General features: G+C 40.5%; 1 protein-coding gene across 1 annotated transcript in view; it reads left to right on the top strand.

Moving 5' to 3' along the window:
* Positions 1-13,611, top strand: part of ZFYVE21 (zinc finger FYVE-type containing 21) — a 144,651-nt gene that overhangs the window by 82,523 nt on the left and 48,517 nt on the right. Inside the window, exons 2-5 of the mRNA XM_069207267.1 lie at positions 5,324-5,374; positions 9,702-9,870; positions 11,152-11,227; positions 11,327-11,418. Coding sequence (XP_069063368.1) covers positions 5,324-5,374; positions 9,702-9,870; positions 11,152-11,227; positions 11,327-11,418 — 388 coding nt within the window. The remainder of the gene's footprint in view (positions 1-5,323; positions 5,375-9,701; positions 9,871-11,151; positions 11,228-11,326; positions 11,419-13,611) is intronic.

Raw genomic sequence — 13,611 nt, 5'->3', positions numbered from 1 at the left:
GCTGGGCAATTTCTTTATGCTCAACTCGAGCATAGATATTCACCATCAGTAGAATATATTCTAATAATGATGGTGATTATGAACATAAGGACCATTCTTGTGTTAATTCCAGCTGTTCCAATGATTATTACCGCTTCCATGAATAGTGGTTCGAAGTACGCAATCTAAGCACCCTTTTCATCTTTCTTTCAACGTAGCCAGCTCTAAAGGTTATTCTGAGACCGTTTTACTAAGCTCTTTTGTAAAGCTGATCTTTGAGCACTCAAAGGCTAACTAGACACATGTAATGGTATGCATATTTTGAGCTAATATGAATGACTAAAAATGTCCTCAGAAACACATTAAACATATGCGAATTAGGTTTATTTACTTGCCCACAGATGTCTGACCCCCATCGGGCACATGTGGGATGAACTCTTACTGAGGGCCCCCTCTACCTTGTATGGCATTATCCCTGATCATCGTCATCCTGCATTTTCCTTTTTTCCCTGTTCCCTTCCCAACACTCACCTCATATCCTTGACTCAGCAAGACTCTTCCGGAAAATGATTACACAGACTCCGAGCAATCCTTTTTAGGATATTTGTTTCAAGGGCTTCTCTCCAAAACTCTTTGCCGCATCAATGCATCAGAAAGCCATGGAAAGGAGAGCGATCAGGCCTTTAAAGGCAGGCCACTTCAAAGCAGGGTCATGAAAGATTTTTCTCTATCCAATCGGAGATTCAATAAAGGAGGAGTTGGGCCACCTGTCCCCTATCTAAGGCCAGAACCTTTTCCGGGGAGGGTTGTAGGAGAAATTGAGGACGTTGGTCTTTCTCCTTTCTCCACAGGGCACGAGGATGGGAACTACTGCAGGACAGAACATGGTAACCAGACTACAGGAACCCTAAGATTAAGATTGGCTCTTGATTGGGAATACATAGTATACATTGCCTCCCTGGCCTTGTGTGGTTTATAACAATCGATTTTCAGTTGTGGTAGCTGCAGCTGTGTGACAGGGAATGCCGTTTGAATACTTGTATTTAAAGTATGCACAACAAAATTAAGCACCTAAATATTTCTTATGTTTTTATTACAAATTAGGGTACTTGAGGTTTCATTGTTTGTGTTCCAATATTCATGCCTATGTAAATATTGATTTTACTAATGTCATCCTCTTAACTTCTGATGGTGTAACCTTATTGTCATGTTTAATCAGATTTCATGATGGAGTACTGGACATTTTCCGAATTATGTTTGTACATTATGGATAAACTGAATTTAAACATTCAATAAAATAAAATAATATGTAAGCATGTTTAAAATTCATTTACACAAGAAGACTGATTCCATCGTCTAGCATTATCACTTTGTTCATTTGTAAACTGCAATGCCTTCTTTACTAGTTTACATATTTGTGAAATGCCTGTATCACATTGAAGCTATTCGGCAGTATGGTGCAGTAGTACTGATAGTATCTCAGACACCCAATTATATTGATGTAGGTTATTTTCAGAATGTCATGCCAAGGCTTGTAGTAAGCATGATACCATTCAATTCTTCTGGTCTCGAGGACGTTTGTTCAATATGTCTTTGTAAACTATCCTTTATTTGACAGACAGAAGCTATTCCTTCTTTGAGATGGGGTGCTGTTGCATTTGATTTAACTGCATATGTTTTCTTTGTAAGGACTAGACCAGGAAGGATGCTATATCGGAAGAATATTGCTGCATGGTATGTGAGTGTGTGATGGCCTTCCTTCTTTGGTCATTTCTCTAGAGCACTCAAGATTTAGTGTATCCCCCCAAATGAACCCCCAACTCCCTGGTCCCTCCTGTACTTCTTCCCCCTTTCATTCCATTTACGTTCTTTGTCGTTTACTGGTCTTGCCGTTATTGCCCTCCTTGCTTGAAATGCAAACTCATTGACTGAGCAGTGCAGAACATCTCAAGTCTGCCAGTGTGAAAAACAACTCCAGAACATCTTCGAGCTGCACACAATCAACAAGCATTGGCCTAGCCAATAGGTCTCACCTATGGAAGAGCTGTTGGCTTTGCCAATATGACTTAGCTGTGTTTTACACCAGCTTGACGTCTGTATAGCATGGCTAGAAGTGGTGTAAAAGAGTGTGTGAAGTGTTGTAAAGTAGAGTGTAATGGAGTAGAGTTGGTGTTACGGAATGTCGTAGAGAGGCATTGAGTAGCATGGGATGGCATAGTGTTGTGGAGGCAGCAGAGTGTTGTAGAGTTGAGTTGAGTGGAGTACAGTGTCAGAGTGGAGTGGAGAGGCAAAGAGTTGTTGAGTGGTATAGAGGAGAGTGGAGTGGTGTAGAGGGTGTTCCGTAGAGTGCTGTAGACTGCAGCGGTGTAGAACAGAACACATTGCTGCAGAGTGGAGTGCCAAAGAGTGGAGTAGTGGAGTGGAGTATTGAAGTAGAGTGGGATGGCATAGAGTGGAGTACAGTGTTGTGGAGTGGAGTAGTGTGTCATATAATACAGAGGAACAAACTGGCATGGAGTGGCGCCAAGAGAGTTGGATAGAGCGTTATAGAGTGTAATTGTGTCATAGAGAGGCATTGTAGAGTACAGTAGAGTAGATTGGCACAGAGTGCAGTGGTGTTGAGTAAAGTGCTGTAGAGTAATAGTGCTTAATAGAGTTCAGTGGTATAGAGTGGAGTGGGGCAGGGTGGAGTAGAGTGGCGCAGAGTGCAATGGTGTAGAGTAGATTGTTTCAGAGTAGACTGAAGTTGAATGGTGCAGGTTGGAGTTGGGGGTGTAGCAGAGTCACGTAGAGTGCAGTGTTGCAGAGTAAATTACAGTGGGGTAGTGTAGTGATGTAGAGTGCATTGGCGTAGATATGAGTGGCTCATACTACAATGGCATAGCGTAGAGTTCAGTGGCAGAGAGTGCAGTCTAGCAGAATAGAGTATCTTAGAGGGCAGAGGTGGAGAGTGCATCGGTGTAGACCCCTTGCCATTTTTTTTTTTTTTTATTTAATTAATTTTTTTTTGCAAGGTCCCAGGAGCTACAATTTATTGGCAGTTTACACCACAGAACCAAAAACATTTTCTCACTAAAATATTTTTCTTATTTGCAAATTCAATTGATATCTGCCATCTTGATCTAGTAAAGTATAACACAAATATTTGACTTGGGGCCATATGTACGAAAGCTTTTTCCCATAGACACAGAATGGGTAAAATCATTTGGTACATCTGGCCCATAGTCATTCAACATGCACAGGCATATCCATTACGCAGGTGCATACCAGTGAAATGACAGTGGTGGCGTCCATTGCTGCTTTTTTCTTTTTTTTTTCCTGACGCCCACAACATCAGCAGAATGCATTTAGCTTTTTTCCAATGCTGCACAGCATTATTAAACAGCATCTGCAAAGTTAATATACTCAAAGGTGAGACACATTGGTTTTGCCAATGCTTACTTTAAATTGGGGGTTGTCTCCATCTTTGGTCTGTCTCTTATTCCTGTAGTATTGCAGTCCAGTGTCTCCGTCTACCTTAGCTTTTCTATTAAGAAGTCTCGCCATGTCTTCCTTCTAGACAGCTTTCCCGCTGCCTTTATTTTGCCTCTAGTCCACGTTCTGGATATAGGGGCATTTGAATACTAAGGGCCTGATTGAGAGTTTAGCGAACAGGTTACTTTGTCACAAACGTGACAGATACCCCGTCTGCCCTATTACGATTTCCATAGGCTGTAATGGATTAGTTATACGTCAGAATGGATATCCACCAGGTTTGTGACGGAGTAACCCCCTCTGCCAAGCTCTAAATCAGGCCGTGAGTCTTTTAGCAGTGTCCCGGCTCATCACCTTCACTGACATATGTCTTGTCACAGCCCTCTGCTGCCATCTGCCCTTTACTGCTTCTCCCTGTTGCTTCGCCAATCATTTTTGGGGCATTGTAACCCATCACCACCCTCTGAAACAAGTGTTCCCATTGTGGCAGTGCCTACCTCTGGGAACCTTTTGAGTTTTAGTAACACTGGGTTTCCACAGTCACCATCTTAGAGTCCAATCACTCACCTTTTCATCCGCACTGCTCTTTCGCCTGGGGTGCCACAGCAGTCTCCCGGGCAACCTCTGACTCATCTCGTAATGGCGTTTATTTGTATATTTGTCTCATGCGATGTGGTTATTGTTGGTGTGTTGGAGCTCTACGATTCAGGTGCTACATTGCCGCCATCTTGACGAAGACTCCTTTTAGACAATTATTATTAAGCAGCATGGGAGACAAAATATGTGCCTTGAAGACAAAGTTGGGTCTTTAAAGCATACAGTTGTCTAAACAGTTTTGTTTTTATGTTAGTGAACAGCATATAACCTTTTAGAAACTTCGGAGTTGGTTCCAGCATGTCCCACTGTGTGGGTTCCAGAACATGGAGGGCTTTTCTTCAATGTTACTTTGTTTTTAGGTAGAAGGAGTGGCCCTGACTGAAGCACAGTATCCCAGTGGGAGCCTAGTGTGGTGCCAGTTCTTCTTTACATTTTGTGCCCTTGCCTTTGGAATTCTTGTGTTCATTTTATGCTTTGCTTTCTAGCGAGTCAGTCAGTGAAATGACTTCAAGGCTGGGCATATACGGGTTTTCAGACTAAAATTGCTTCCTTGCTGCCTTTTTATCCTTTACAGATTTTTAGTTTCAATTTTAGGTAGACCTGGGTACATTATATTGGAATAGTGCGACCTTGTGAGTATTGGCAGTCTTGCTAGTTTGCTATGATAATTGCAGCCAGGTACGCCATTAGGATGCTGGTAACCTGTAGTCATGTAAGCCACAGCGTGTTGATGGTGCTTTTGCCTATTGACTAATTACATATAAGCATCTTTCCCTTAACCAGTTTTGGACTTTAACATACTTGTGTGATCATTTGATTTTCTGTTTTCTTTTTCTGGAAAATAAACTTTGACAACTGAGCAGTAGCTAGCTTGATCATGTGGGTTATAGGGTGGGGTTTTCTAGTAAAGGTGTAATCCCAGCAAATTTCCATTGGTTAGATACCCTACCATGAAAAAAAGACTTTGGTAACACTGATGTCGAGAGCAAGAGTTGTTCGTACCTCTGGGTTTTCCACAATAATAAAACAAACTGTGTATAATGAACTATAAAATGATAGACGTTGAAGTAAATTGTATGCACAGGCAAACTGATTTAGGTTATTTTTAAGTTTGGCCTGAATCACCAAGTGGGCAAGAATAGAAGCCTCCTTGCTGCGCTATCAATCGGCTGCACAGTCTGACCATATCAAGTGTAAAAGAAATGTTTGTAGTGTGCAGTAGATCAAGTATACAATGTGTAGTGTATTGAAAATGTGACTTTATCTTTTTCAGTGTCCAAGATGTATGCAGTGTGAAACAAAATTTGATTTTATAACCAGAAAGGTAAGGAACAGTATTACATGTTTTGGTTGGTTGGTTTAAGCTGGTGCATGAAGAAAGATTTTAGTAGAATTGTTATAAGACAAAAATACCTGTTTTAAATACCTCTCCCCATGGAGATAATTTCCCCACAGTTTAGTCATTTATATAGTACATTTACCTTCCAGGGTCTTCTTAAAACTGCTAGAAGTACCTTTTATCAGCTTTTCGAGTTTCTATACTTTTGCACTCCTCTTTTCAGTCGCCTTACTTTGTTTTTCTTTAAACAAAACAGATAGTCATGCACTGTTGATTAGCCTCACTCGATTTTTGGTACCCCAAATTTTGCAGATCAAATTTGACAAACAGTTCAAAGTTTGCAAGCCCCTCAATCATTATTTCACAGCTTTTGCAGCATTTTTAATATTCTATTTTGTCTTTGCAAGTACTGAATGCAATGTTTTGATGGGGTGCACCATGGCGCTCTCTCCAGCCATGAGCCCCTCTTTATTAATGGAGTTTCAGCCTTTTCTAAGACACTTGCTATCTGCATTCCTGTGAGGCAAGAATTCATCCTTCTTTCTCCTTTAAACATTGAGAAATCTAGTATATATGTAGATGGTAAATAAGAAATAAGCTTTCACAAGATCCGTATGCATCAAAAATGGTGGGAGATCCAGCTCCACTCACATGCATCCAGAGCTCTACTCCACCTGTGGAGCAGGATCTGGCACTAATTAAGACCATATCCTGTCCTCTGGTGCATGTTGATTTCCACTATTTGAATGTTTAGGTGTCTCCTCTTGGTATCATTCGTCCCCCTGATTGCCGTCTTAGTTTCACTGCAGCCCATTTAAGCAGCTTGCACTCCAAGGCCAGGCCTCAAAAAATCATAAAAATGTTACTAGACCTGCAGGTTGAGTAGCTTGAATAATCTACTCGACCTAACTGTAATGTACTGGACCCGGAAACAGGTCTGAAATTGTGTGATCCTAGGCAAATATTGTATTTTACAGTCCCTTGTTCTTTGTTCTCACATATGAGAGCACCTTCAAATATGTGAATTCATCATTCCTGCTGTAAAAAATAAAATCCTCTTTTGTTTGATTAAATACACTAAATGTTTTCCCGTTGTATAATAAATCTAGCCCACATTTAGGGTACACATGATCCATGCATGACCTGTCTCTTAGTTTACTAATACATTGCCATCAGGGCAGGAGTGTTTCTCAGTTTGTTTAAACACTCACTTTTAATAAATATATTACTAAAGCATGATGTGGTAGCGCACTGTCATTTACAGGCAGTACATTTCCAAGAAATGTGCAAAAACCTTCCCACTAGCTTGCAGCTTTACTGATAAAACTATATAATGTATTAACTATAATCTGTGAAAATTGGGTTTCAGAAAACATTTATCATTTTCACATCACCAAGTGTTCTGACTTTTTGTCATTCTATTAAAATATTTTTTTCATCACTCATATCGCAGAAAAATGGTCTTTCACAGCTACTGAAATATACTTAGAAATGTTTGTAAAGTTGACATAGTTATTTAAATGTTGTGTGTGAGGAAAAGGCTGGTACCAAAAGCCTTTCATTTCACAAAGGTCAGACATTTCACCTTACAAAATCCTGGAACTCTGCAGTCACAAGGAAAAGTATTTGCATTACAAGTAGACAAACTGACTTTTGACCTCTGTCTCTGAAACCAGAGTATATGTGACAAGGATAAGATTTAAAGCATCTTAATTGCTAATTCAGTTTCTCATTGAAACATCACCTGTTCTTTGTGCACTGCCAGAAGGGTCTAGTGGAATCTAAAAATTGCTCGACCTTTTAATATAAAACTCGCCATAGTGAGTGGTCCAGTAGATTTTTCGGGCCCTGAAGGGATCGAAAGTCTCCTCTACCTTAGGTCCAGCAGTATACATTGGTTGCACATCCCAAGCCAGACTCCACTCCAGCATCTTTTGCTGCCCTTGACAGATTGCCATTGTCAACACTGATCTACTCTAGGTGCAGTAGTGTGCTGCTGCAAGAGGGCTACAAGAGACTATAGCCGCAGCTTCCACCCCAGGTAGGCTCTAAATTGTAAGCACTTTTCATGGGTACCAAATTGTGTTTTAGTAATCGAGCACCCTGTGAAATAATGACAGGTGACCACGGATTTGCTCAGGAGCTCCAATAATCTGTGTTCTTTTTTTAGGCTTGTATGATCATAATTAGTCCCAAACCCATCTACCTTGATCTTCCAGCAGATGAAAGCTAGTCTAAATTAATCTCTGTGCTTAATACATTCTGATATATATATATATATATATATATATATCTGTTCTTATTATATGCAAATATCAACAACATCTTTGATTCAATCAAACTATCTTGGCCTTTTCCACATTTTCTCAAAAACCTTTGTCTATGGAGATACTATCACAAGAATATTAGGAAAGTATTATGAGGTCCAACATGTATTTATACAACCATCTTTTGTAAGCCTTTTTTGTCCAATAATGTTTTGTACTTGGCAGTGAGTTAAGGATGCAAAGCAAGTGTTGTAGAGAAGAAACTTAAATGCCTTCTCCTGTGAGAGTGCTTTATTCCATACAATGGGATGAGAGAGGGCATGCCTTAATTGAGGAAAGGTGAGTGTCTGTGTAGCCTGTTCAAAAGTGGATGAGTTCTGGATTTGTTCTTTTTTGGTGGTTTGTTCTTTGTATCATTCACTTCATAAGGATCTGATTTTAGAAAGAGGTTAAAGAAAGATAGGGGACATGTCTCAGGTTATCAAACTTATGGTTCCTCCTGTATTATGACAATTGTTTCTAGCATTGGAACATGTGCTTGGCTTTTATTGTACCTAATTCAGAAAGTGCAGTACACTGACCACAAACCTCCTCTGATCAATTCCTGTGGGTAGACTGTTTTCAAACGTTCTGAGGTGCTGCAGCCCTTAGAGTGACATCTGGACAGAAGTCATGTTCCTGCCTACTACAAGTCAGTGTTTTACTAACCGAGATTCTGTCGTACACAAGCCTTGTTTATGTGGTTACAAAGCTTGGAGCGATGGGAAAGGGGGATCCAGTCAGTTATTTCTGGAGATAAGAAAACAAAGAGACACCATTGACACGAGGAAACAGGCTGGTATTCTTGGACTGAAATGTAAGGACGTCGGCGCAAGAAACATGAATGCTCCTGATGTAATGTATCTTAGTAGACACAAGGATAGTAATAAACACCCAGAGGGGCTGTAGACATTGACATGGTTGTGAAGAGGCATTGGACACTGCCACATGGATTGTGAGACACTGCCACTGGAAGACAGACGTATCCAAAGACCGGAGTGCAGCTCCAGAGCACGGAGACACAGAGACTGGGACGATGGTACACAGACAAGGGGATCCAGTAGTTGGGACAGGGATATACGGACACTTTGCAACATGGATACACACCATCCAGACAGCTAACATTGAAACAGCCCCAGTGTCAAGTGGCTACCTTATTCCGCAATACTTTACTTTACAAATACCACACTAATGGTAGCAGAAGTAAGATGTTAACTCCCAAGTGTGATTTCCCAATTAAAAATCTGTTCAAGTGGGGTATGTGTAAGTGACTGAGCTTTGGTTGCAATGAAAGCGAAACACCAGAAGGAATGTAGCTTAAGTGTTGTTACAGTGAAACCACAATCTAGTTTAGCCTACTGTATCTTTGATCAGTGCCAGATTAACCAGGCCTGTAATATTCTGCTGCACTTGACACACATGTATTTTTTCTCAGAAGGTGCACATTGTACAAATGTACATTTCTGCTGTATGCTACCTTTTGCTGAAAGTCTGGGTATTAAACCATATTTGTGTGAAACCATCTCTAACGAGTTACCTATGTGTTGTGAATGGTACAGTGGTCTAAATAACCTCAAAGAGCTGTGCTTTAAGCTATAAATTAAGATTAACAAAGTTAGGACTTTTGGCTGTATTGATGTTACACCTCCGATATGGTTAAGAAGGCTGAATAACTGCCTAATCTTGATTTGTAAGCCAGAGATATTTACAGGGTTAGAAGCTAGGATAAAAAAAGCCCCCACTATTGCTGGGCAGGTCTTAAAGTGCAGAAATGCTTAAACCCCTGGAGTGAATCTTGTTCTGTTAATGGTTTTCTAGTGCAGAATATTTGTTTGTGGACTGAAAAGATTGACACACCTAGCTTAGATTGGTACAAACTGTCTCGTGATTTAATTATGTGTTTGTGTCTCCTCTCTAAAGCTTTAACTATAGCACATTTACTACCTCGAGATATGCAACTCTCTTTCCAGAGCATTTAATGATATGGGTACCTTGTTTTTGTCTAGCATCATTGTCGGAGATGTGGGAAGTGTTACTGCGATAAGTGCTGCAGTAAAAAAGTGCCTCTGCCTCGTATGTGCTTTGTGGACCCAGTGCGCCAGTGTGCAGAATGTGCACTGATGTCACAAAAGGAAACTGAGTTTTATGACCGCCAGTTAAAAGTGCTCATGGCTGGTATGTATCACTGGTAAGATAGCTCAGTGAGTTATGTGCTTTCGGCTGAAATCTGTGCACAACTTGCAGGACACAGGCTCAACTCCCGGGAGGGCAAACGTAGCCTCTCATCCTGAGTGCCAATAATTTTGGAAATAGGAACAGCACAAACAAATGACAAAAGTGCGATAGCAAGTGTATAAATGCAACTTTACTACCACTTCCACTAATTTTGCAAGCCGCAGGATGTGCGACCATTGGAAAGATTTGTACATGTGGCCCAGAAATTGAACATTGGGCCTATCCCTTTCAACAGTTGGCTTTCTTCAACCAACCCTTTTTTGGCTGAATGCTACTGGCTGCTTAAGTCCATTCTTCTACATCCGCTTAAGTGCTTGCATTGAGCTGCATGAGGGACAGTTTTATAGCTATATCCCTTTATGCCCTTTTCTGGTGGCTCTTCTATGTATGCTGCATGTGCCAGTTTAATTCCAGACCTATTGTTTCCCTTCCTTCTACCGTCTTACGGTTACTAATCTGCTTGAACGGTTTCATCTCTTTTTAAGTGTCCATGCTGCTTTCATTTCTTACTTGCCATTGACTTTACTACCTGCCCAACAACATCCTGTACTTTTGGAATCCTAGTTATTTACCCATTTACCATGTCTACCCCAGCCTTTGTGCGCTTGCATTTGCTCTCATTTTGTGTTAAGCATCATTTTTAGCTGCACTAGCCATGACCTTTGTCCTTAACTTAGTCCTTTTCTACTGCACTGAGTTACTCTTCCCTTCCAGTGGCCTCTGCGATTTGGCCCAGCACACAAGGTGGCTGTTATAAAGACTAGTGTTCTTGCCTTCAAATGCATTCTGTCTGCCTCTGTTCTTAGATTAAATATCAGCATTTGTACTGTTCCGCTTCCCCAACGAGCTCCACATTCCTTTTGACAAAAATGTGCTTTACTACCAATGTGTCCTGCTCTCTTCAGTATATATCTGCAGTGGCAACAATGGCCCTCCTGGCTTTCCAAAAACCAATTTTATCACTAGAACTGCTAGTATGTGTGCACCGAAAATACTAGGTTTTATTCTCATCTTTCATCAATCCTTGCTGTGTATTATCATTTTCGCTGCCCAAATCAAGGTATTTGTTATTGTGATATGTCCTGTTTAGGAACCTTTGTGTGTGATGGGTGATAGTGGAGTGTGTGTGTTTATTTTAGATCATGGAATAAAATGCTGTCCGAAATTTACCGAATTGGTGTAATTCTATATTGTTAATTCTTTGTCTACACATTTACTTAGGTGCCACATTCCTTGTAACTGCCGAGCCATCCGAGAAATCTGAGACCATGGTTTGTAGACTCTCCAACAACCACAGGTGAGTCGGAAAGGGCAATCTCTGCATCCAGATCTTTTTTCTAGTTTTTTGTGTGCTCATCGCATGCTTTTTAACCTGTGTGCATACGCTTTTCCTCAGATATCTGTTCTTGGATGGCGGCAATCATTACGAAATAGAAGTGGCTCGGATTTCAAGTGTTCAGATCCTTACAGAAGGATTTACCCCTGGAGGTAAAGCTTGTGATTAATTTTAAACAAATTTTGAAAGATGTCCTGTTAACATTTAAGTTCATTGCTAGGGCCCCAGAAGTCGGTCTTTTTCCTCCCTCTTTATAAATAGGGGAACTAACCTACTGCCTTTTTCTCCTTTTCGAAATAGTCACTCCAAACCGCATTCACATTGTTGTGGTAGAGTTTGTGGCAACTGAATACATTTGCACTGAGTATGCTACTCCATTTTGCACCGTAGTTTGAATCGTCTTTAGAAAAAAATTATTTAAAACTATTTTTAAGAAAATTCCCCACAGCAAAACGCACAATTTCTTTCGATATTGAAATTAAATGTTTCTACTTGAAAAACGCTACTCAATTGACTCGATCTTGTAATTGCTACCAATAACTCTTAGATGTCGATATCCTGAATGTGTGTTGAGTGTCTGAGTGTAATTATTGATTTTAAATGTTCAACTAATCCTCCTCTTCATCCCATGCACGCTTTCTTGATGTAGAAAAAGATATTCACACTTACACGAGCCTACTGGAGAGCCAGTACATTACTGAAGGTCAGAAATACCTATGTGAGCTCTGCTTATCCCAGTCTTGTGCTTGGACACCTTCACACAGTCAGCTCTTAAGCGGCTTGCCTTCTCTTAATATTGTGGATTTACATTGGTCGGTGTGACATGGGATATCCACACGCCACAGTTACTGCAGTCTTCCTCAACATGCAGCGGATTTATTGGTTGGAAAACATCTGCAATGCTGCAGTGACTTACTTTTAGTCTGATGCAGAAGGGAACAAATGTACATTTCATAAGTGACCCAGTGGATTTCATTACCAAGGTCCCTTGATCCTAATTGGCATTATTTGAAAAGGCATTCAGCACATTGGCTACCTGAAAATCTGACCGTTCAAATTTGCAAACGGGAAGTTGATTTCTTTCTTCACAGCTGCAGAAAATCTGCTCACTGGACATCTAGCAGTGATTTGTACATCTTGCTACTGTTCTTAAACACTTCAAAAACCTTTTCACTGACGTCTGACGCAAAATGTATTATTTTATCCAAACAAATTTACATTTTTGGACTCTTCCTACTGAAGAAGATTTTGCACGTCCATACAGTTTTATATCAAACTAATGCATTATTCAGAAGGCAAACCTTTAACTGCTGAAGACTGTCGTTTCTTGCTGCATGTTGATCTGTTTGTTTGTCTTTACCTCATACATGCTTTAGTGTATTCTGTAGGACATGAAACATTGTATAGGAACAGCAGTATGTTAAATTGCTGGTGTGCTCCGCACCTTATATTTTACCTAAAGCCTCACTGCTAGTACTAAAGCATAGATCAAAAGGTATGTTTGGGTGCATTCTCTTTCCTGAACCTCAGTCAAACTTACTCAGGATCTAGAGCATGAAGTTGAATCTATGCAGCACTTCTAAAAAATGTAAAAATACGTCTAGGGAACGGGCACTCAATTGTTTTGATGATTTTATCTCATTTTGGTGGCTATTTGTTGGTGAACTGCTGTTGACCGTGTTAGTGGGTTACAGTTCTGTTGTTTGTGCTTTACAGATATTATGTGCTTTATAATGCATGACTAGACAAAGTTTCCGATTTCGGAAATATTAAGGGCCCTATCATTAACTGATCCCACTCGTGACATGATGCCATGAATGTTCTCCGGAACCGGCAATGCACCGATGGAAATTAATCGTCACCTCTGAAAAATCATCTTGTGTACTACAGAAACAGTGTCACGCTTCCAACGCAAAGTTATACACCGTGAAAACAAATAGAAACCTGTCCGGTTTCCCCACTGAGCCTCCTCGAAAGCATGGACGCAGATTTACTCATACCTGGTGGTATCTTCTTGTTTGTTCTGTTAGGAAGGGGATTCTCTAATTAGAGTTAGCCGCTGGTGAGTAGACTTGTTTCCCCTGAGCAGGGCAAAGCATGTTTCAAAATATGTCTGAAACACTCAGGGTTAGGAGTAAAATTGGGGCAGCGGTCCTCTTACCTGCTTTAAAACTGCAACTGCATGGTTATGTTCTTAACTGATCCGTAGTGTATGACTGTTCCAATATGCGTTTTCTCTAGACCAGAAACTGTTTGCGTAAAAAGCATCTTTAACTTTGAGAAACAAAGTATTTTCAGTGCCAAGTACTTCAGTGTTCTTCCTGTTCTCACCCTGTGAATACCCT

The sequence above is a fragment of the Pleurodeles waltl genome, chromosome 9, assembly GCF_031143425.1.
Source record: "Pleurodeles waltl isolate 20211129_DDA chromosome 9, aPleWal1.hap1.20221129, whole genome shotgun sequence".
In the NCBI taxonomy this organism is placed as follows: domain Eukaryota; kingdom Metazoa; phylum Chordata; class Amphibia; order Caudata; family Salamandridae; genus Pleurodeles; species Pleurodeles waltl.
Note: the sequence above shows the minus strand (reverse complement) of the source record. Positions and strands in the feature narration are given on the sequence as shown.